Source organism: Oculina patagonica, chromosome 13 (genome assembly GCF_052425735.1).
Source record: "Oculina patagonica isolate OP01 chromosome 13, crgOcupat, whole genome shotgun sequence".
Classification (NCBI taxonomy): Eukaryota; Metazoa; Cnidaria; class Anthozoa; order Scleractinia; family Oculinidae; genus Oculina; species Oculina patagonica.
The window spans coordinates 10,340,689-10,363,892 of NC_135770.1; the positions used below are offsets into that span (position 1 = coordinate 10,340,689).

At 37.0% G+C, this 23,204-nt stretch overlaps 1 protein-coding gene and 1 long non-coding RNA gene across 2 annotated transcripts in view; both read right to left on the reverse strand.

Annotated features, from left to right (window-relative positions):
- LOC144636696 (uncharacterized) overlaps window positions 1-23,204 on the reverse strand; it is a 366,639-nt gene that overhangs the window by 335,365 nt on the left and 8,070 nt on the right. Inside the window, exons 4-11 of the mRNA XM_078495881.1 lie at window positions 15,208-15,362; window positions 9,343-9,432; window positions 7,644-7,721; window positions 6,796-6,948; window positions 6,290-6,487; window positions 4,799-5,084; window positions 2,791-2,850; window positions 700-958 (exon numbers count right to left, since the gene is read on the reverse strand). Coding sequence (XP_078352007.1) covers window positions 700-958; window positions 2,791-2,850; window positions 4,799-5,084; window positions 6,290-6,487; window positions 6,796-6,948; window positions 7,644-7,721; window positions 9,343-9,432; window positions 15,208-15,362 — 1,279 coding nt within the window. The remainder of the gene's footprint in view (window positions 1-699; window positions 959-2,790; window positions 2,851-4,798; window positions 5,085-6,289; window positions 6,488-6,795; window positions 6,949-7,643; window positions 7,722-9,342; window positions 9,433-15,207; window positions 15,363-23,204) is intronic.
- Window positions 16,793-21,950, reverse strand: LOC144634763 (uncharacterized). The gene is made up of 3 exons (XR_013567263.1): window positions 21,706-21,950; window positions 18,659-18,709; window positions 16,793-17,702 (listed from the first exon to the last, which is right to left on the reverse strand). It is a non-coding gene; the product is annotated as an uncharacterized LOC144634763 (long non-coding RNA).

Here is a 23,204-nt window from a genome sequence, read left to right on the forward strand (position 1 = left end):
GTCAACCAATCAATCAATCAGTCAATCTATCGTTAATCAGGCAATCGATCAATCAAACGGTCATTATTCATATAATCGATCGATCGATCAATTAATCAATCAATCAATCAATCAATCAATCAGTCAGTCAGTCAGTCAATCAATCAATCAATCAATCAATCAATGAATCAGTATATTAATTGTTCTATCGATCAATCACAATCAGACAAGCATTAAATTCAGAGAGTTTAATACAGTTTTTGAATGCTTAAGGCTTATTTTTAATGCTTCGTTTCAACCTTTGTTTTAGTTAGTGAAGTTGACTGTGACATTTTGTTTGATTTTGATGGGCAAACGATCTTTAAACATTTTGAAAAAAAATATATAATTAAGCTACATGGATCAAAAAAATCATACCAATCCCTCTTGTTCCTACTTCTAAAAATCCTTACTGAAGGATTTTAATAATTTCGTTAAAACAATGAGTTTAAGACACATGTACGCAGACAAAAAAAGGCTAGTCCTCATCGCTTCCATGTCAAATCAACGTGGCAACCACTGATACAAAACTCGGTTGTTCTCGAAGAATACCTGGAAAAGACTAACGTCAGTAGTTTTCCTACCTCAAAATGATATATACAATATCTCAGCAAATGAAAGAAAAGTCATTTACTCACCAGCAATAATTTCAAAGTATAAATGGCAGTAAAAACAACTTACCTGAGATATACTGAAAGCGTTTTCAGACGAATCCGCTTCGATTGATATCTCTGTTGCTTTATGCGTTGCATGGCGTATCGGATTTGTTGACGCTCTGTCAAATAGCGGCCCACGAAGAAAATGAGTATCACCCATTCTATTCTGCTGAACGCTATGGTTGATGGCGATAAGCACAGAGTATAGTGTAGAACAACAAGCACAATGTAGCTCAGTGTGTCTCGAACACACTTTCCGTAAGGACTCGAGTACAGGTCTGCCACTGAGTATAAACAAAAAATCAGAATAAGAGTCAACATGGGCTGGTAATAAAATGAGCTTTTCATGATTAATGTGGCAATAAGACGACTTTTTGAGGGATTTTGTGACACTGCAAGGAAGCAAATAAACAATATTCCCAAGAAAAAGTCATTTTATTATCATTATTATCAAAAAAGAAGGGCAAATATAAGATCCAGATAGGTAACACATTAATGAAGTTAATATTTCCAATAACAAAAGTACTTAGTCGCAATGAAAATTTAATACTATACTATACTGAGACCTATGTATTGTGTAGTTGTAGTTGAAAATAGCTAGCTGCAGTGCTTTGAAAATAATCAGAAATGGGTTGATTTGTAGATAATATATAATACTCTACAAACTAACAATTTCCAGTTGAACATTGGCGTAAAATTCCTGCAATACTTTAGCTAAATTAGCTTGAACGGAGATTCACAATTCAAGTGAACCATGTTATGTTTCGTTTCTCGCAAGACAACAAGAAGTCGCACTCGAAGTTTGCTCTTGTATCTTTGCCTGGTGCATTTGCTTCTGAATCCAATTTCTTTAACCGTATTTTGTCTCATTAAAAACAAATAGACTTTGATTTCTCACAATTCTCCCAGTGAGAAACTCTTCGAGGCTACAATAACTTCAAGTTGAACGCTTGCTGTACGCCTTCGCACCTGAACGGTTTTCCTGCGTCAATTAACCTAACCTGATTGGTTTATAATCATCGGATGATGAACCGTGAACCAATCAGAAATGGGACAGTAAATGCGTTTGCAGCCAGTCAAATTCCACGTGTGTTTTCGTAAAGCCGGGCATTTTCTTATTTTGCCTCGTATAGTGATAATAATGTTTCCTATAAATCGCTAAATTTATTCCTGCAATCGTTGGTAAGGTGTTGCAAAAAGTATACACATTTGCTTTAAGGAACAATTAGATTTGTAAAATTAAAAAAACAAGTTCAATTAGAAAAGAATCCAATTTTTTTTTTTTTGCAAAATTGCAAAATACCAAAACAATCTATAGAAAATGGTTTTTAGTTTATATTCTTACAAATCTTGCAGTGTATTATAGAATCCTTAAGGCAATTCAAAATAACAATAACGAGTATAATTGACATCGGTACAACCCTTGACTATATGCCCAATGAGAGATTTATACTCTGAAGACTTTAAATTAAGATAAAAGTGGACACCTGCTTTTAACTATTACAGTCAACCCTCTCTAAGACGGATACCTTAGGGACCGGCTGTCCGTCTTAGAAAAGTGTCCGCTTTATAGAGAGACGAGGTAACGTGACACCATATTACTTCTGAAATAATAAAGCTGAATAAGACTATGCACAGTGAATCCGTATTCGCTTGTTGAAGCGAAAGTTGAAAACTTCTACAAATTGTTATACTCTTAGTAGAAAACGACTTTTTTGAAGCCCAAACACTACAGCATAGAAGTTATCCGTTATAGCGGATTGTTTTGTAACTTTGCTTTATGTCGGTACGAAATTAAGAAGTATTATTCACCAGAAAAAAACCCTTCTCAAGTGTCCGATGATGGTTTCAAAGTGTCCGTTGTCCGTTTTAGAGAGGTAGCCGTCTTATAGGGAGTTTAGTTACAGTAAATTGATTGAAAAACTGCAGGGACCATCACCAGGTGTCCGTCTTATGGAGGTGTCCGTCTTATAGATGTGTCCGTTAAAAAGAGTTGACTGTATTAGCTAAAAAAGTGGAAAACGGCTCTCTTTGTGCTTTATGAATAAACAATTAAAAAAAGAATAATGAATGTTCGTGAATTCTTAACTTTTGTATTTATTTATTTTTTTCTTACCAAGAAAACATACAACCCAAATATCTTGAATCGAACAATTTCTGTATTTGGGGCTTGCACCTAGTCAGAGAAATAAGAGAATGCAGTCTCAGTAGAGTACAGATATATCAGTACCTGGAAGGTCATGGCTTCGACTCAGTCTGAGAGGACTCCGAAATGCTTTTTTGGGGGTATTTCACATTGTGTTAACATCATTATTTTTCCGAGTACATATATTGCTTCTGTTGAGTCACTATCGATGTTCTTAAAACAAATATTAGTCCGAGAAGCCAAGCTATTTAATATGCTAATTTTAAGGACATCAAATTTCCAAGTTGCAACTACGAAACCGATAGTTTCGAGACAAAAACACCCTGTCGTTTTTATTGTTCGAAGTTCACCACTAAAGTTACTTCCGCGGCCCCAATCAAATACAAGCATCTTGACTTATTTTTAGCCGAAATGTAACAAACGAGACAAAACCAGACAAGAAACCCACTAAATGCAGATTGATCAGAAAACAAAACTTTGCGTATTCCCTACCTTGAAAACGTTTGACCGCATACGTTGTTGACTCCTTGGTTTTCACTCGTGAATACGCTTGCGCAAAGAGTATGGTGAAGTATTCTCGTACCCAGGGTCTTCCTTTCCTTTGACCAAAAGGAAACGGAGACCCCAATCTCGTTCCCAGAACTTGCGTTCCCCTTGACCAGCGGTCGAGAAACTCAACGGCTCTGGACGAATCCAAACCGTACCAGAAAATCCTGGTTCCGGTTTGATTGTGCGCATGCGCCGGAGATTGTGGTGAAAAGAAAAAGTTTTTCAACAGCCAATCAGATTCAGACGCCTTTGTGACGGCTTTTCAGAATAGCCCAGAGGTCCCGATTCCTGGCGCAGACCAGAAGGATCGCGGGCCTCTGGGGACGAGATTGCGAAGACCCTGGTTTTACCGTTTTTAATTTGAACTACGCATGCCTAGCTTTCAAAAGCATGACTCAACGAACTTCTTGAAGTTCTACTTCCGGCCATTTTTATTGTTTAAAAAAATGAAAATTGATCCTGCAACGAATTTTTGAAACTCGCTCGCTTCGTCTAGCTTGCGAAGTAAGGAACGAAAACTCGATGTACGAGATTGGTGACGAAGCAGAAACTATGTGCGGAACGGTTAATTTCTATGTCGCCAATGTATGCAAAGAAGGTACGTTCAATTTACGCTTTTTAATATCTCTCGTCCTTTTATTAAAATACACCTGTTGAATGTCTTACTAAAAAAATAAGCATAAAGAAGACAGCAATCGCGACTTAAGGTGGCTCGACTAGATTTTTTAGGCGTAGCACCGCTTAAGTTTGGAAATTAAATACTTCGCCATTAAAAATGCTATCGAAAAACGATCACCATAGCTGAATTAGATAACGACTGTAAATTGTCAATTGACATGATTTACCTCTCATATATAAAGAGATGGGGTTTATAAAAGTAAGACTTTCGTACGGGAGCTTATTGGAGCCGTTACCTGTCGCCATAATTGTAATTATAACTGCTGTTATATAATTACCCTATTATGGGAAATTAACGATGCATGTTATAAGTGCGAATTTCAAAAATTTGAGTTAATTTTATGCACCTTAATTTACGTCATTGTTAATTTAACTCGCACTATTTGTGCAGCATCGTTATTTCAAAACACCTTTATTTCCAGGGAAGTTACCTGTAACCTAACCTCCGTCAGAGTCTTTCGACAAAACATCATTGAGTATAGGCCATTTTCAAAAATACCATAATACTCTTTGTTGTCTCTGCAAAATTTTGCATAAGCATTGTTTTCAATTTCTCTTGGGACAGCAAAACAATGCTTATGCAAAATTTTGGAGGGACAACGAAGAGTGTTATGGTATTTTTGAAAATGGCCTATTGATTTTAAAATGGTTTTTAGTTTCGTTACGTTTGTTATCTCCGACGGTAAATGGGGAAATCGCTCACTTCTCCAACTTTCTTATGCTAAATGTCCATTTGCGGGTTGTACGATACCTGTAACATGAGACATGCCTTCCTCGCTCGCTTCTTCGTTTATGTCCTCGTTCTCTTCTTCAATTATTTCGCTTGGTTTGCTTCTTCGCTCTTTTTCTCGTTTTCTCCTTTTCTCCAGCAGAGAAATCACAGCATAAAGGATTGGAAAAATTACCCAGTCAAATGCACACCACAAACAGAAGAAGCGGAAGAGCACAAGCTGCCACCAAATCCATTGGTTATTGTCAGGATAGTGACCACGAAATTTGCGGTTCATTTCGTCCTCTACTGCCGGATGGGTAAAAAACTGAAAAAAGGAAGAAAGAAAATTTCTTGCATTAGGTATTTTTCAAGCGTCAACGGTTAGCAAATGTCCGAATTTTCGAACAAAACGTTTAACTGTTTTTATATAACTGCATCTCATGTTCAGAGTTGCCTAATCATTATTGGATTGGTCCCAGAATATGAGCTCCGGTTTTGAGCATAGTGTCAATGTATTTGTGCTTTGTTATCGGATAGGACGTTATACTCTCGTGTGAAGTACCTGTTTTCATCGAGGAGTATAAATTGGTTTTGGTGAATTTTTAGAATAGCCTGCGGGCTACCTCCAGTGTGCTTAGTCGCTCCATGATACACTGACAATCGGAGTTAAGCGCTATCCGTTTGGCGGGGCGTGGTTTATGTCAGTAGTAAGATACAAAGTATTGCACTACATTTACAATGGAATTTAGCTTTTTCACTCACGAGTCAGCAGATATGGTGCAAGTGAGAGTTTAAAAGTTGGACACGAGATGTAAGGTTTCTTTTCTCAGCCTTTGTAAGCAAATATGCTATTTACTAGCCCTGAAAACACGAACAGCAAAAGTATGATATTCAAAATGGATAGGAGATCCTCCGTCGATCAGCCCCCATTGGAGAAAGAGGGTCACAATCAGGAGATGTTCACAATCGAACAATACAGAAAATGCTGAGGCTGATCCCGCGATCCCAAAGCTTATAGACATTAGGTTATGCGTTAAAAAGTGCCTCGTTTTTTTTTTTGCAAATTGTAATCTCCAATCACAAATTTCCTTATTTAGTTCGCAGTTGGAAAGATGGAAGTTCCGGTCTAATCATCACCATACCCCTTTTAAAGAGTAATGAAGAAAGAAAGAATGAAAAAGGCACATTTCTTTCGCGACTGTTTTAACTTATCGCTTGAAAACAATGCATAGCCCTTCAAACGTTGTAGGTATTTTTGAAAAATTTACGGTAACGACAACCAACATTTCCAACGACTTTGCTAAAATGTTCGGGCAAATATTCAGAGTCCTACGGAAAAGTTCGCCGGCAAAGCTTGTCAAACATTTCATAGTCTTTGTATGTACTTCTGGTTGCTATCAATGGATTTAAGTTAAAACTGATACTCGCTCAGGTTAACTTCTGCTTTTAAAATTTCCGCGATACCAATTTGATCTGTTTCTTGACCCAAATTTCAGTTCTACCCCTCAAGTTTCGACAATTGAGAAATACCTTTTTTTGATCTAAGTCAATGGCATCTTCGATAACATAATTCAGGACGTAGTCCCCAAACGTCTCACACAATTGTTTATCATTTCTAAGCGGATCGAGTAAACAGTAAGTGAAGGCATCTACGCTGTTTGTTAACTGATTAAACTTTTCTTCATCGGCGGTCTTTTGGTCTGCCAATCTTCGAAGTTCGAAGCTGACCTGAAATTGAAACGAGAATATTATCACATAACCCATGCCGCTAGCCATGACGACCATGAAAAATCAAATACATCGTTCTCTTTTCTCTGTGCATGCATGATTCTTCTATTTCTATGGTTATGGGGCTCCGATGTACGACCCTACGCACTAAATATAAATGTCCAGATTACTGAGGAAACGTAATGATGGTTTCAACAAAGGTTTATGAGAGGGGCTCAGGCCACTAGTTACCGACTTTCTAACACTTTTTAACTCACTCAACTACTTGGTATAAATTAAACATTGATTATACACAGCTTACTAAATACCTTCATCGCCATAAGCAAAGAACTGGACTCGTAGTTTGCTAACGCCTTTGGTGTAATTTCCTTGTCACTTATCGTTTTAAGGAAATCTTCTTCATTTTTCTTCTTTTCCTTTTTCTTTAAGATGTTTTCTTTGTGTTTCCTCAAGATGCACTCCTTTGGCGAAAAAGAAATGATAATCTAAATAAAGTCAAATCCATCAAGGGTTTTTAAGCTAGAGAAGAGAAAACCTAACATTGTGTATGCAAACCTTGAGGATCCAGACCTGAAAATCGGAGGTGAGCGGGAATTTGTGCTGTCAATGAAATTTAGAAGCTGAAACGTATTTAAGCGCATTATTTTATGAACAGTTTTCACTGGATTAAAGGTTAGTTGGGCAATTCAAATTTTTCCTTGTATTTCTGGCCGTATTCTTACTAAACTTATAATTTACAAGCCGAAACAAGTTGTGGAATTGTCGCATTCTAGGTATGCTAGGTATATTAACAAGAACGACAACTATGTTCATGGTCTGTTCCTTGCGGATCGTGGATCTACGACACTTTGACAATGTTGTGACGAAATTCAGCAACAATAGGACAGACGCATAAAAAAAAACTGATGTCAAGTTGGTAATTTTATTATCCGAGGCCGATCAACGCCCATTCTCGGAGACCCAGGGGCAGTTAGTGGGGTTGAGGGAAACGCGAAATTTCCAGTCAGAAAAAAGTTCGCATAGAAAAGTTGGAGCGAATGAAAGGTGCCCCTGGGGAAAAAGTCTTCAAGGCTTCGTCATTGACTCAGTTATACCACCCCTTGATCACGCATATACTGCAAATATTCCCTTACAGATGATACACAAGCAAGCCTACCGCTACATCCTCTGGTTTGTTTATAGTCCAGTCTTGTATGGCGAGGCACCATTGCAACGGATCACTTGCTAGGTCGTCCTACATGCAAAAGAGATAATTAATTAAGGACTGTGCCTCCTAAATAGAAAGATCTTTTGCGCGGTTTGCGTCTTTGCGGGAAAAGCAGATCTTAGCAAGGGCTATTGATATCAAGAAAGAAAATTGGCGGAAACTACGCATTTTTCTGTAATCTGTAATTGTTGAAGTAGACATTTCAAAAGATTGCAGTTCAACACATAAACATACAATTTTATGTGCTTTTAATCCAAAAATCAGGAATAATTGTCCCTTTAAAAAGCAACTAGCGCGAAGTCGTGTTCCATCAGCGCAAAGAAAACACAGCCTTCGTCTCGTAACGCATCATTCCGTTGAGATGTAAGAAAAGGCGAAATATTGTAAAGGGGGAAAAGTAAGTAGTAAATAGCAACAAGTAAATAGTTACTTAAGTAAAGTAAAAAAATTAATATTGTTAAGTAATTGTAAGTATCGCAGTATCATTGTATTGTTTTTTGGCTGGTAGACAAACTCTTTATTTTTAAGAATACCTAACTGTACCCCTGTTGTTTTTTTGTCTGTCTTTTTATTATTCTTATTTAGTATTGATATTCAAAAAAGTGCTTTTACTGAACTTTCAAAATATACAAAAAATTATAAAAAATATCGTCAATTTGTTAATTAAAACAGAAAACATTTTGGCGGATTTTCAATAAAACAGTGATTAGTTTCTACTAATCTCGGCCGCCATTCTGTTGACAATCGCACGCTGTTTCGCTACTCACTTTTTACAACAGAAAAAAAAAATAGTGAGTAGCGTAGCCAATTAGAGAACAACATTTGTGACAGAACGCTAATTGATTTTATACTAATCGCTGATAAAATACAATCACGCGCTCGAGAAATCAATGAGCGAGGCGAGCTGACATGTGGCAGCCTGGCATGGGGGAGACTAGACATTGTTTGATTACCGGCGTTGCACCTTCAGTAAATATGGTGCCAAATATGAAATTTGCTTCGGAACAAAGTTGGTCAAAGTTAAGCAAATAAGGCCTTTACGACATATTTGCTACAGATTTGCTAACCGCGAAAATCTATTTTTTCGTCCAGTGATTCCGCCCATCTGTCCATTTGCAATCGCCCTGTAACACATGTAAGGCATAAGTATAATTTCCAGAGGTGAATTCAAGAATGGGTTATTCTGATTGGTTGAGAAGCTCAGTTTATGACAATTTATTTACCGTGCTAGGCGGTGAATTAAGCATTTCAAGGCTTGGCTACTAAGCCATTCCAGCTTTGCCATCCAGGCAAGAGAACATGGTGGTGTTTGCTGAATGAAATTTTCGCTCATTCGGAAGAAAAAACTCCAGGTCCTGGATGTTTAAAACAATGGGAATTCTGCAGATTTTTTAAGTCTGTTTGTTGTTAATTTCAACACTGTCATTATTTTTAGATTAGGTACCAGTCTTTATTTCACGTTTAATCTTATTGTAATCGTTTTAACGGTCACTTCTGAAGATGTATGTTGTAACATACGAAACGTTAAGTTTTTAATTCAAAGTTTTTCCGACATGCGTTGTCTTGTCATGTTTGTCACCGCAGTGTGTTTTTTATTTTTATTAGGGTTAAGTAATCTTTGATCACATACAAGTGGCCATGGGCTTACCACTAAATCCTCTGGTGTAATTTCCTCCTCATCGTTTATCATCTTCAGCAAGTTTTCTTGAAAACCTTCACGACATTCGTTTAGTAACCGCTTGTTCAAAAAGAAATAATAAATTAAAAAAGTCAATTAAAGTCTAAATGGGAGGAGAATACCCGAAAGAATGCTCGACCGGCAGAAAAAAAAATGAACATCAGCAGGGCCGTACCTAGCGGGGGGACAGAGGGGGCAGTTGCCCCCGCCAGGAAAACTAAAAAACTAAAGGAAAAAAGAAAAAACTAAACTAAAAAAAACCCAGCTGCCCCCGCCAGGAAAACGTGCCCCCTGCAGACAAAAAATCCTAGGCACGGCCCTGATCAAGGTCTTAAGTGGCTGTCCAGCTAACAGCGGTCTGGCGACTTTCGGGTCGCGAGTAAACCTTCCCTTTATTTTTTGTGACAGAAAAGGACTTAATGTGAAATGATTAAAATCGATCTAATTTTTTCCAGAAACTTTTTCTGTGCTTCGCTACAGGACAAAACGTATTTTACTATCTGAGAGCTGTTTTCAGGGTTACTCGATGGCGGAAATTCGGTGATTTTAAAAGCCGCGTTTCTTCGAAACGGATAAATATCGCTAAATTTTAAATAGTACATTACATTAAGCCGCATTTACCTTATCTTATCAAGGAATATCGAATTATGTGATGAAAAATTAAATTAGCTTAATTAAATCAAAGACAACGCGGTTTGCGGTATGTTTTCTCGCATGACAGATTCCTCAAAAGTAAAAGCTAAAATCTCCAAAGCGGTACAAAAATCCCAGGTAAAATGCACTTCACAGCAAAGATCTAACCCTATTCTAATAGAAAATAAATTAAAAGGTCCGGGTATCGTTCTACTTTGGACGCGAACAAACGTTTTGAAGAGCTCATTTTGGAAATATTTACATTAGATTGCTCGTTTGACGGTTTATGCCCAGCGCATGTAATTAGATAGAAATGTTTTTTTCCAGCAGCTTAGAGTCTTGCTGTACATCCTTGAAAAACGAGTAGTTTTGGTTTTTATGGCCGTTTTAGTTGTATAAATAAAAACGGCTGAAAGGCCATAAATAGGAATCGTTCGTCCGCTCGCACAATATGCAAATTTTGCTCATTTCCAACAGGTTGTCGATTTCAGCAAAGTCAAAATTATCTCAAAGATTAAAACTTACTTTTTCTCAAACGTTTTCCTTCTTGAGTTTAGACACTCGGCAACGGGAGGCCTTTACCTTATTCTGACATAAAACAAACTCAAAGGCGAAGGTATTATTTTGCTTTGCATGCGAACAAGTGGTTAGGAGCTTCTTGCTATCTTGGTCAATATTTACATCAGAAATACTCCATTTTATGCCTCTTCAGAATAACAAGCATGTTTTCTTCTAAGCCTTTGTCAGTTTCTAAACAAAACATTAAAGCGAAAAAAATGCCATAAACAAAAATTCTTGATCTATATTATTTACAGCGGGCTGTCAATTTCAGCTTTGTTTGTTTACATCGCAAAGACGATAAAGCTCTTCCCTAGGGAGGGAAAGTGGACAATACGCAAATAAATATCCAGATGCGCTTTTGATTTTTGGAACAAATATCGAGCTGTAAGAAAAAGTTCCTGTGCAAGGGCCGGAGATTTTTAAAATATCCTCCACGGCGGAAACGATAAAGAAAAATATCAAGAAATGAATTTTACATCAAAATATCAAATTCATGCAACTCCCTCTCCGTTTCAACAGTAATGTTATGTTCCACCCCCATGAATATGGCAAACACCGCACTACTTGTATCTAAAACTAATTAATTAATAAACTACTCGGTACTTGAGCTCACCTACAATCACAAAAACGATCTTAATGCTGTTTTCGTGACATGCGTTTTACACAATAAGTCCACCTTGCTCCTGGTTTATGCATTTTGTAACTTTTTTTCTCTTATCGTTAAAACATCAAATTTAATAAACTGTTATCTTTAACAACGACTCCAAATGAGAACATGACCGCGTGCACAACTTTTTCCCTTTGCTCATTTACAACTATCGGTAAACAAAGCTTACAGGGCACACACTTTCCAAGTTGAATGAAAACATGGGCTTTGAAAATCTTTTCTTTTAAATTTTATCACACAATTTTATCACACAATTTTATCAAATGGAGTTAAAAGTTTGGTAAATTAAATTAAGAGAAGTTTTAATTTTGGCAACAGATAGCATTTCTCTGTGGGAAAATGAAAAAAAAAAAAACTATAAACATCGTAGATGGATAAGGTAGGTGCATGATAAACTAAAACTTTAGTCTGGTTTGAGCTGTAAAAGGAATGAACAAAAACCGACGCAAAATCGAAAACATTGAAAAGTTCCAAATACACTGAGTTAATTAAGCGCAGGTAATTTTCAAAACGTATAAAACTTCCTTAATCCTTTATATAGAATTTGGTTAAATAAGACAATGATGCGTGATTTGAACTATATTATCCCCGTATTGTGTGAATATTGTCATTAGAGAAGACAGAAAAAGAATAGACAAAATGTTGTTTCTTGCTATTACTTACGTGATCCAACAGGAATAGCAACCTCAAAAACTTCCATCACTTCTCGTGCAATTTTCACAGTCACGACTCTGTCACTTTTAACACTTTTCTGCTTACCCTTGTGATCGGGATAATGGCATGCTGTGCGGCCAGTTTGATTTCCCCAGTCTTTGCCAAGGTTCGCGCGATGTCTTGGGCACACAAACATATTTTCAACTTGTTGGGCAGTTTTACTAAAATAGCCAGCCCGTAGTAAAATAAGTCTGAAATGTCTTCTTTTGTTAAATGACATCTCCTCAGGACTCCTGAGGAGAGCCGTAGTATCACTTTTGCATTCACTTAGAGGCACCAACTTGCTCTCTCCTTTAAATTCCCCACATCCAATTTCATTCTTCGTCGACATGAAACATGTCGTCGAAGACGCCATGTCTCGCACTCTCGGGTACATTGCGTGACAACAACACATCAACATTGCAAATGTTACATTACATTGGCAAGAGAACTTATTAATAAAAACAAAAAAACAAAGTTAAAATGTGTCTTATTTTACGAGCCTCCAGTTGCATGCGGTCAAAACTCAAGAATGACTAATGTTTAAGAAGAAAGAGTTTTAATCTTTGAAATTTTGACTTGCTGAAATCAACAACCCGTTATAAATAAGCAAAAATTTGCATATTGTGCGAGCGGACGAACGATTCCTATTTATGGCCTTTCAGCCGTTTTTATTTATACAAACTAAAACGGCCATAAAAACCGAAACTACTCGTTTTTCGAGGATGTACAACAAGACTCTGAGCTGCTGGATAAAATATTTCTATCTAATCACATGCGCTGGGCATAAACCGTCAAACGAGCAATCTAATGTAAATATTGCCAAAATGAGCTCTTAAAAACGTTTGTTCGCGTCCAAAGTAGAACGATACCCGGACCTTTTAATTTATTTTCTATTAGAATAGGGTTAGATCTTTGCTGTGAAGTGCATTTTACCTGGGATTTTTGTACCGCTTTGGAGATTTTAGCTTTTACTTTTGAGGAATCTGTCATGCGAGAAAACATACCGCAAACCGCGTTGTCTTTGATTTAATTAAGCTAATTTAATTTTTCATCATATAATTCGATATTCCTTGATAAGATAAGGTAAATGCGGCTTAATGTAATGTACTATTTAAAATTTAGCGATATTTATCCGTTTCGAAGAAACGCGGCTTTTAAAATCACCGAATTTCCGCCATCGAGTAACCCTGAAAACAGCTCTCAGATAGTAAAATACGTTTTGTCCTGTAGCGAAGCACAGAAAAAGTTTCTGGAAAAAATTAGATCGATTTTATTCATTTCACATTAAGTCCTTTTCTGTCACAAAAAATAAAGGGAAGGTTTACTCGCGACCCGAAAGTCGCCAGACCGCTGTTAGCTGGACAGCCACTTAAACGTGATGAAATAATCTTTCGACTTTGAAATCCTTGGATCTCTAAAGACACGTTTGGATAACACCCTAGGTATATGGACTAAAACGAAATGGAAACGTCCTAAGAATTTACGTAGCATTAGTAGTAGCACGCTTGGGTTAGGGTGAGAGTTAGGAATTAGGCAAAGGGCTAGAGTAAGGGTTTAGGGTAAGTCATTGTTACGGTTAGGGGTTAGGGTGAGGGTAAGTGTTAGGGTTAGCGTTAGCTTTAGCGCCGGGGTAAGGGTTAATGTAGGGTTAGGGTTAGGTTATCACTCTATCAGACGATAGAAAAGGAACTTCCCTCTCAATTAATCGGATGTTGTTATGATAACATATGTTTGTATAATTAAACCCTTAGGTAGAAAATAAAAAAACCCAACCCCTTATAAGACCAGCGATAAATAATTATATTAGCAACACCGTTCACAAGAAACATAGTAATTTCATGATATATTACAAGTGATAGTTAGTCGTGATATAGTGATAATCTGCAATGCTTTACCTCTTTTGAAAATATTCATTTAATGCACTTAAGGTGGCTCCATAGGGTTTCTTGACCGCGCGAAGAATGGGGAAAAGGGGAACTGAAATGCCGGCAATCAAAACAAACATGGCGGCTTCACGCGAGCGTGAAATTTCGGCGAGAAAACGCGAGACTTGCTTCCTGCCAATGAAACAACACCCGTGCTTTCCTGTGTTGAGCAGATAAAAGAGTTTACAACACCCTAAAAAGGTGTTTACAACGTCCGCGGTGCTTCTGGCCGTTGTGAAGTCGAGACGAAAGCAAAAGAGAAAATAAAGAATAGTCTTCGCGAGTGAGATACTCCAGCAGAACAGAGATTCTGCTATATAAAGGATTAAGGTATGTCCTAACTGACCTTGGGGAACAGAATCGCACAAAACCGACAACAACGGGTATGCTCGTCTTTACACATCAACTGGTATGTTCAAAAGTCGCGCAGCTCAAATAGCGATCTTGGACAATTTCATCGATGACGTAACTGTTATGGGCGAAAATAGAAATTTCCCCTGTATTTACTAGAGTTTCCTTCGGAAATCCTTGCATAGGTTACCTTTTCAACTGCCCTTTTTGCCGTTTTTTTAAAAAAATTTATAAGCCAATTTTTGAAAAAAACACAAAATAACCAAAAACGCAAAAACGACCTGGACAACCCCTACTTTTTTGTTTTTAAAAGTTATTTCTCATCAGATTCAACCCGTTGGGGGAATTTCAAAAATTTTCACCGAAGAAAATTAAAGAAATTTAAGATCAAAGCCATAAAAACACCAAAAAATAGGTCTTTTTGAGTAGATGTAGCTCAAAAACAAAGGTGTTATTTTAAAAAAGAATAATGCACAACATATTTTAGTCCTTGTTTTTAATATTTCGGCAGCTTTTATTTAACTAGTTAAAAAAATAACGCGAAAATGATCTCTTGATGGGTATCACTTGTGCGCGCGCCGTAATATCTCAAAACCCTATGGAGCCACCTTAAATGTTCTTAGCTCTTTATACTAGGGTTGGACTGCAGGAAAGCACTGTAGAATGCATTCAGATGGTCAAATGTATATAAATGCCCAACTATTGAGGCGATGGCAAAGATTGTTTCAGCAAGGGTTCCTTCAAACTGTACACGTGTTTGTCATTTTCTCGACAAATAGAGAATACTTATAGTGCATTCTTTATTAAAAGAAGATTCAGTCAATGTTGAAAGTTCCCAGCGTGTTTAAAATCCTTTGGTCTTTCTTGTTGGCAGCGTAGTTACACAAACGTTTCCTTGTCTAACACTTTCCCTACTTGGTATACAACTTCTAATCTTAGATAATGATAGATCTTCTAACCTTAGTTCATGTAAACTTAAATAATACACAGCTTTCTAGTTACCTTCAGCTCCCCCATTATCAATCGCATGTCGAATAGTTTACTGTTTTCCATGGCCAGGCATGCCAGTTTAATTTGTTCCAGTTCCCTTATCATTTCCTCCACTGCCTCCATTAAGAAGCCTCCTTTATTTTCCTTCCCATGTCGGTCATTCTTATCTGATATTTACAATAGAGCAGTTTTCAATTGAGTGTCGTAAAACCAAAACCAAAGTAATTACTCTGGCCAATCACAAAGGACACAGACGTGAACCAATCAAAATTCGAAGCAAATACAAGTATCTGGCACGAATCGCAGGAAAACGTGCGCGAGTGAGACACGATTGGTTTTGGTTTTAGTTCTGATTGGCTGAGAAAGTGGCGCGAGATTTTTAAACCAATCGCTAAGCGTAGTAATGCTAAACCAAAGCAAATGCAAATTACTTTCGACACTCAAGTGAAAACCGCTCTATTATCAATAAGGAAACAAATATTACTGTTTTTTGTTTGAGTAAGGACACGTAACCTGGGAATCGAAGATTGCAGTTATTATTTGATTACAATAATACTAAGAAAAAAAAACATTTAAAAAAAATATATATAGCGTTACGTTCCATAAAAATGATTAAGTGCGCTTTACAAGTTGTGCTAGCCAACAAGATTACTAAAAACATTGAATAAATTTTCGATGATTGCTATAAAAATATACAACGATTGCTAATATATAGATTTAGGCAAGCCTAAAAGCGGAGCTCCCCAGTTATTTCCCCTTAATAATTTTTTAGACTGTTTTTTATTCATGTTATTTTCTTTATATATGATACGTATCCCTTTTCACCATGAACAACAGCACCAAATAAGAGTTAAAAAATCGATCAATCAAAAATATCATTAGTAGTCTATGCATAACCTTGGTTCTAAAGATACACTCGCAACTCTCAAATTTAAACAAGAACAAAGAAAGGGTTGCTCTAGAACATATCCATACCCCCATCATAGCTGGTATGTTACAGCTGCACATAGCATACAACTGGAAAGTTTTGCATAGCTTTTCCCCTTCCCCAAATGGGGGCCCTATACGATGGAATGGTGACAATGACAGTCTTATTATTGCCTAAGGGACCGGTCATTATTTATGTAGAGGGGGGAGGGGGAGGGAAAAAATATGTTGGAAAGATCAAAATTTCGGTAAGGCCCCCCCTCCAGGCCATGTAAGTAGCAAGTGACCTCTGCTTCTTTATTCAATATTTATATCTCCCTTTATATGCCTTAAGTAATTATTAAATGCATGTTACATACAATCTTAATTGCACACTTGTTCTGGATACTCTTTCAGCAATAGGGCAAATTTTGGATGAGTTATGTGTATAGTAAACATACCTCAATTATTAACTCCTTAACTTTGGAAAAGTGATAGTTTTTACAAATTATGCTCTCATGGTGAACACAAATGTAATACCGGTAACCATGCAAAATATAATTCTTTTCCAATGATTTTCCTTAAGTGTAAAAGAACTACTTTCTTGTTGTTATATCATGTGTTATTACTTCTTGGGCTATTGCAGTGATAATCATTTTGTAAAAAGAAATAATTGCAGTCAAACCAGATATTAAAGCAGATAGGTCTGGATTCTTTATTTAACTAAAACTTGAGATAACAATGGAGTTTAGAGTGCAAACAGTATTTCTGTAAAATACAAATCACTAAAGTTGTACATAATAGTGGAGTTTAAACAAAAGAAAACAATAGAAATTATAGCATAAAATTGTACAATTTAGCGTCACTGTTTCACTTATAGTGTTTGCACTCTTCTATTTAACTGTTTTACCCAACTCAAACTGCTGATCCCCCTAAATCTTTATAAAATATTTTAGCCCCCCCCTCTTGCCACTCTGAAATAGCCTTGACCCCCCCCCCCCACTCCCCCCCCCCCTCTACATAAATAATGACTGGTCCCTAACACCAAAAATAACAGCTTCCTGCTCGCAAACTCAGTAAAAGGTAGTGGCAAGCAAAATATTGACATTCCAGATGTCATTCTGCCAAATAGGGTCCCCAATACGATAACACCTTTTTCCTTTATGAGTCCCTTTGCCCTTAGCTTTATTACATGTAAACTTAGCAAAAATTCTGGAGAGGCATAAATACTGTTTGTTACATGTAGTTCTAAACTCAGGTATAGATTGCTTGGCAAAAATGTTACCATGCCATTTTACCATTTTACCAGGCATTAAGAGATTGATGAAATGTGTATCTCATTATCATAATTATTGTTCTTTGCAGTGTGGGCACTGGGAATTAAATGTTTAGGTAGCATGATGATTTTTTTATGTACATGATTGTACCTTATCTGGCTTTATTTCATTAACTTTAAAATTACACCTGTCCTTATAAATAAATTGTATTCTACACACAGTACATTTGTACATGCAATGAAGAATAAAATATAATAATCTGATTGTTCATTTATCTCTTTTTGTGTTTGCAACTCTGAGGAAATTCTGCTACCCGTGATAACCCTGAAAAAGGCAAAAAAGACATAAGATTTGTTGATGATCATTGGCATCAAATGAATGTTTATAATTTTAAATTAGCTTGAATTGTTCAGAACACTCTTCAGATGCATAAAAAAGAGATATATTTTTCCAATTTCTGCCTGGGCCAGGGACTGTGTTGGGGGATATGTTCAGAACCAAAAAAATCCTTTGACCTACTGAAGGCATAAATAGTGCTATCAAAAAGACCTGGCATATAACTGAGCTTTGGTGGGTGTTTTGGGGTCAATCACTGGCTAAAATTCATGATTTCCCTATTAAATGAGGTGTCTTAAGACTTTTATATTGCTCTCTGACAGGTGCTGTTGAAAGCACTGTGATTAATTCCACGAAAGCTTACATATTCTCCCCTTTCTTAGTGATGTAGCTAAGAAAACACTATGCTGGCTCATCAACAAGCCCAACTGTGAAATTTCAGCTGGGTTAAAATTCTATTTCTTTATTCGCCTAGTACCACAACAAGACAATTTATGTTAGGTTAGGGCTTAAGCTTACATGTAGATATTAAGATTAGCTGTTAAAAAGCGGAATTTGAACAGGTCAATTTGCACTTCTCCCACAAAATAATTACAAGTATTTCAGTAATTTGTCGGGTCAGGTAGCAGATCTTGTTGGGTTTTTTGCCCTCCTACCCCTCCCCCATCCCCTCTTTTCTTGAACAATGAAAACATTACATTTTGTATGCATATTTACATGTGCGGTTACATGTAAATTGTGTATATTAAATTCCACAATAGGAACCATGATTTTAAGGAAACATAAACTTACCAAGCAGTTAAAACACTTATCATTTTTCAAACCCCAAAATTTTACACTTAAAAAACAAGTTTCATGCACTAATGTAGATTCACATAAACTAAAGTCTGTCATAGAGCATTTAGAGAAACAAAGGTATAAACTGACACTAATGTAATGCTTACCTTCATCATCACAGACATTAACTGCACCCCTTGAATTCCTGTTTTCCCTCACTAAAAACAAAATGTACACATATCAAAAACCCATAAAAGGTATGGAAATCCTAATATAGCAAGTTTTAGAAATGCAACAGATTTGCTTATATGAAATTAATGATAAACTCAAACTGCCTCTTACAACCTCCATAAATACCGGTCACTCAATTAACCTCGCAAACCTTGATGTACATTTGAATGTACATGTATTTTAAATTTGCTTTAAATGATATTTTCCTCATTGCAGACAGGCACATTTTAAACTTTTTTTTATTTCAGGATCGAAAACTAACCTGCTACTCTTGTAGAAAAAATAATTCAGGCAAAAATATCTGATTAGCCACTGCTTTAGGCTGGAAAACTTTGAAAGGATTAAAAAATTGTACCAGTCACAACCGTCAAGATAGCAATGCTAATAGCCACAATTCCCCTCTGGTTGTCCGGGGCAAGTAGATTTTCCTGTCAAGCAATTAATTTTTCATGCCTGCTTGCATAATGGGTAAAGGCCCAGGCATGTCATGATCATTTGACTACAAGTTAATTATACAGTCACAAGTTTGCTGATACATAGTGTCACATGCACTGTTCTAGGCCAACAAAATTTGAGAGCTGCTTGTTGACCACAGGGCAAACTCGAATTTTTTTCCAAGTCCTCATCCTATATTATAACTGATCAATTTGGTTGTTATAACATAAAAAAGTTCATGATCTTACACATAGCATATTAGTGCTTTTTTCTCTATTGTAATTTACAAGAATCCAGGCGTAGTCAATCGATAGAAATTGATATCTCAAATCTGTCGATACAATCGATATCTATTGATATGAATCACAAATTGATAATCGGTAATCGATAACAATAGAACTCACAGAAAAAAATATTATCGATTGTTATTGATTGAGAAAATCGATGAAAATCGATACTACCGAAACAGGTAGAGTGCAAATTCTAAAACATGCGTAACGGTTGTTTTCGGCGACAAACGGCAACGATCTGCGTCACGTGGCTTTGCTTGTCAAATGAAAAAGGTAAACGCACATGGTTACATTCCTTTGCGTTCTGACGTCGTTGTTCGAACCAAAAACAACCATTACGAACGTTTTGGAATTCGCGCTATACCTGTTTCGGTAGTACAGTACCGCTCGCAAATAAGCGTCCCAAAACATACGCGAAAAACGCGTATGCGTATCTGCGTATATGCGTCTGCGTATGTGCGTATGTGCGTATACTCTGTATACGCGTATGCTCATCAGTATGTATGAGCAAGCTTATTGTTTTTTCTTTTGTCCATAGTTTATTGTTCTTTGATGGCTTGCTATTTCTTCTTTTAGAGATCGCCGATTTATGCAAAATAGAAACGGAGAAATAACTTTTTCGTTACTTGACTTACCGGCCTTACCCTTATGATAAATGTTGACGGCGCATCATATAAACTCTAATAGAACTTAGTTTCTACTCATTGGAATCACTTTTCCAGTTTGAATCGCCCGTTTACGCAAAATAGAACCAGAGATATTTTTTTTCGCTTCTAAGCCGTGTCGCTTCAATAGGCAATTAATTCATAAACAGTCTCGCCGGCGCATGTGGTCCTCGGGCCGCCATCAGCAATAATCATGTCGATTATACTGCCTCTTAGGCTGTCATCGATTGGTTTTCCTGATATAAATGTCCTGCCTTTGCTGTTTACAGAGAACACCATCATCGAAAGCTTCATCAAATGTTGAATGAAACGTTCAGGAATGTGACTGTGTACGTTCACCTCAGTTTTTTCATTTGACAAGCACAGCCACGTGACACAGATCGTTGCCGTTTGGCGCCAAAAACAACCGTTACGAATGTTTTTGAATTCGCGTTCTACTTGTTTCGGTAGTAGCAATCGACAGTAATCAATAACAATCACTTATACCAAGGAGCCCCTGGAGGTGTAAATGTATATTCATTTTAAGGTGATTCCCTAGTATTACATTGAGCATCCTTACTGCGCAGAATTTTACGCGTAATAAGCACGCGCAGATAAACAAAATGGTGGCTTTTTTCTATGCGGCTTGGCTCGCGCGAGAGAGAAATCATCATTTTCTCGTAAACGAGTTCGGTGACCTAGATCATTTTTTCTGTTAGTTCGAAAGTAGCGATCAAATTCTTTCTATAAAATAAATACAGATCAATTTCTATGGCAGAATAATACATTATCACTGAAAAGATGCACTTTCAGCAGTATTCGCAAAAAAAATATAAAGGAAATATAAGGAATTATATGGTAAATACAAGTTCTTCCTGCTCCTAAACGAATACGGTGACCCCCCTTTTTTAATTCAAAATTTAACTTCCCTTAAGGTAAACAAACAACTGGCAAAGTTTAGTTGGAAATCTATGAGCAGTTCTATTTCTAGGGAATTACCTTAAAGATATTAGATGGCGTTAGTATTAAGTAAAACAATACAAAGATTGATATTGATTGCTATGGATTGTTATCGATTATTGGTTTATCGATTGTCTAAGCCTGGAAAAATATGAATAAAATTATCAATTTATTCCCAGAACGGCTGTTATCAGATTATAAATACAAAACTTTCACAAAACATTTTCACTCACTAAAATAAGGAAAACTAAGCAAAGTTCTGAGTAAAAAATAGTATAGGTCATTAAGAAAACTATATTTCGCTAAGGCTAAGCAATGTCCCCTATTGTGTCTGACTCGAACACATTCTTACAAATTTGCAAATACACTTGTAAATTTTGATCTTGTAGTGTAACCGGAAATTTGCTGCGTGCTGTGTTCCTCCTACTTCGGTGATTCAATTACAGGATAAACAAATTTATCGCAGTAGAAGCTGCCTGCTTTGAATACAACTCGTGTTTAAGGCAAAACGAATTTCAATAAGGTTGTATGCCCTTGTTCTGACATACAGGTTACACGAACGAGTGCTATTAGATGGAAAGCTTGTTATCTAGTAAATAACAGAAACTTTTCTAATCTGTTAAAAAAGGAACATCAACAATAATCTTAGCTTACCTTGTTTTCGTAACGGGATTTTGTCTTTGATCGTCTTTGCTTTAAACTCAACAAGTAGCTTGGAAGATTTACGTCCATTTCGATTGTGACCGATCGATCGGTCACAATCCGTTTTTCTTTGGCTGCTATCCCGGGATAAACGAGGAATACATCCAGAAATAATTTATCGGCAATAAACTGTCGTGTGCTTTATAATCGCGGATCCCTCTCGGTGAACTCATTCGTACGCTTGGTAAATCGGCATGTTGTGAACCATATTCAAAATTCAAAATTCTGCTGTTATTAAACCTTGCCGTTTCACGAAAGTTTAGGTATAAACCAGAATGGCCATAAGTTCAAATGATAGTTCAAATAAGCGTTTTAGCCGTGCCGACAGCAACCAGCGGACCTCCCCAATTTCACTTCCCGCTTCATGTAATTCCACACAGAAAAGTATCGGCGCCCGCGATTCAATGGTGAAATGCCACTTGATCAGCGGTCAACTTTAAAAAAACATTCAACCTCGATGTGTTCTACATCTGAGCCCGCGATATGATCATGTGATACTGGTCAGCGGAAACCTTGTTTTGACAGCTGTCAATTTGCCATAACAAAGACGTCCAATCATGTCAATTAAGAATGATTTTTCCCGCCAAAAGACGCGGGTTGCCACCGGAGCCTAGCTCGTTCCCAGGCCTAATCCGTGCGTACGTACTATCGTACGCGACAACCAAAATTTCTCGGTTCGATAGGATACCATTTGCCTGCCTATGGGGCTCCGCACAAGGCGCCTTCGGCGCCTTTTGAGCTCCGCTAAAAGGCATAAGAACCAAAGACAATTGTGCTTTTTTAATACAGCTATTTTAATTAACTTTGTTAGATCAAATCTTAACCCTATTCAGACCGGGCTTTTTTGGACCTTCTCAGACCGGGGGGGGGGGGCTTCGGAAGCCCCCCCTATGTAACTTCCAGAATATTTAAGCAATCACCATGAAACTTATAGGATATATTGTATGTCCGAAACTCTTTTTTTGGTATATGTCACGTGGGATGGTGATGTCACATCACGTGACAATTACATCATGATGTAAAACAGCCGCCATCTTGGATCCGCCATCTTGGATTTCAAAATTTTTCCAAAATACCAGAAAACCACCCAAAATCACTGCAAAGTACTTAAAATAAATAAAAATGTGCTTTAAACCCGTAAAAATGTAAAAATAATTCCATTTAAGTTGATTTTTTATTAACAGAAACACGCAAATTTACAAATTTGGAAAAACATGCCTGTCAAAATGCCGTTGCCATGGTGATGTCAAGTTCCTAACACATCATTCAACCCTACCAAATTGTTGCCAGATAAATTTTAGGAAAACTCAAAAAGTTTGGCAACGTTTGGTTAAATCTTAAAAAAGTTATAAAAGTTCAAAGTCAGCGCGGGCCTCAAAAGTCCCCCCCCCCCCCCCGGTCTGCATAGGGTTAAAGCTTACGCGACAACACCGTATGGTGATCTGGGTAAT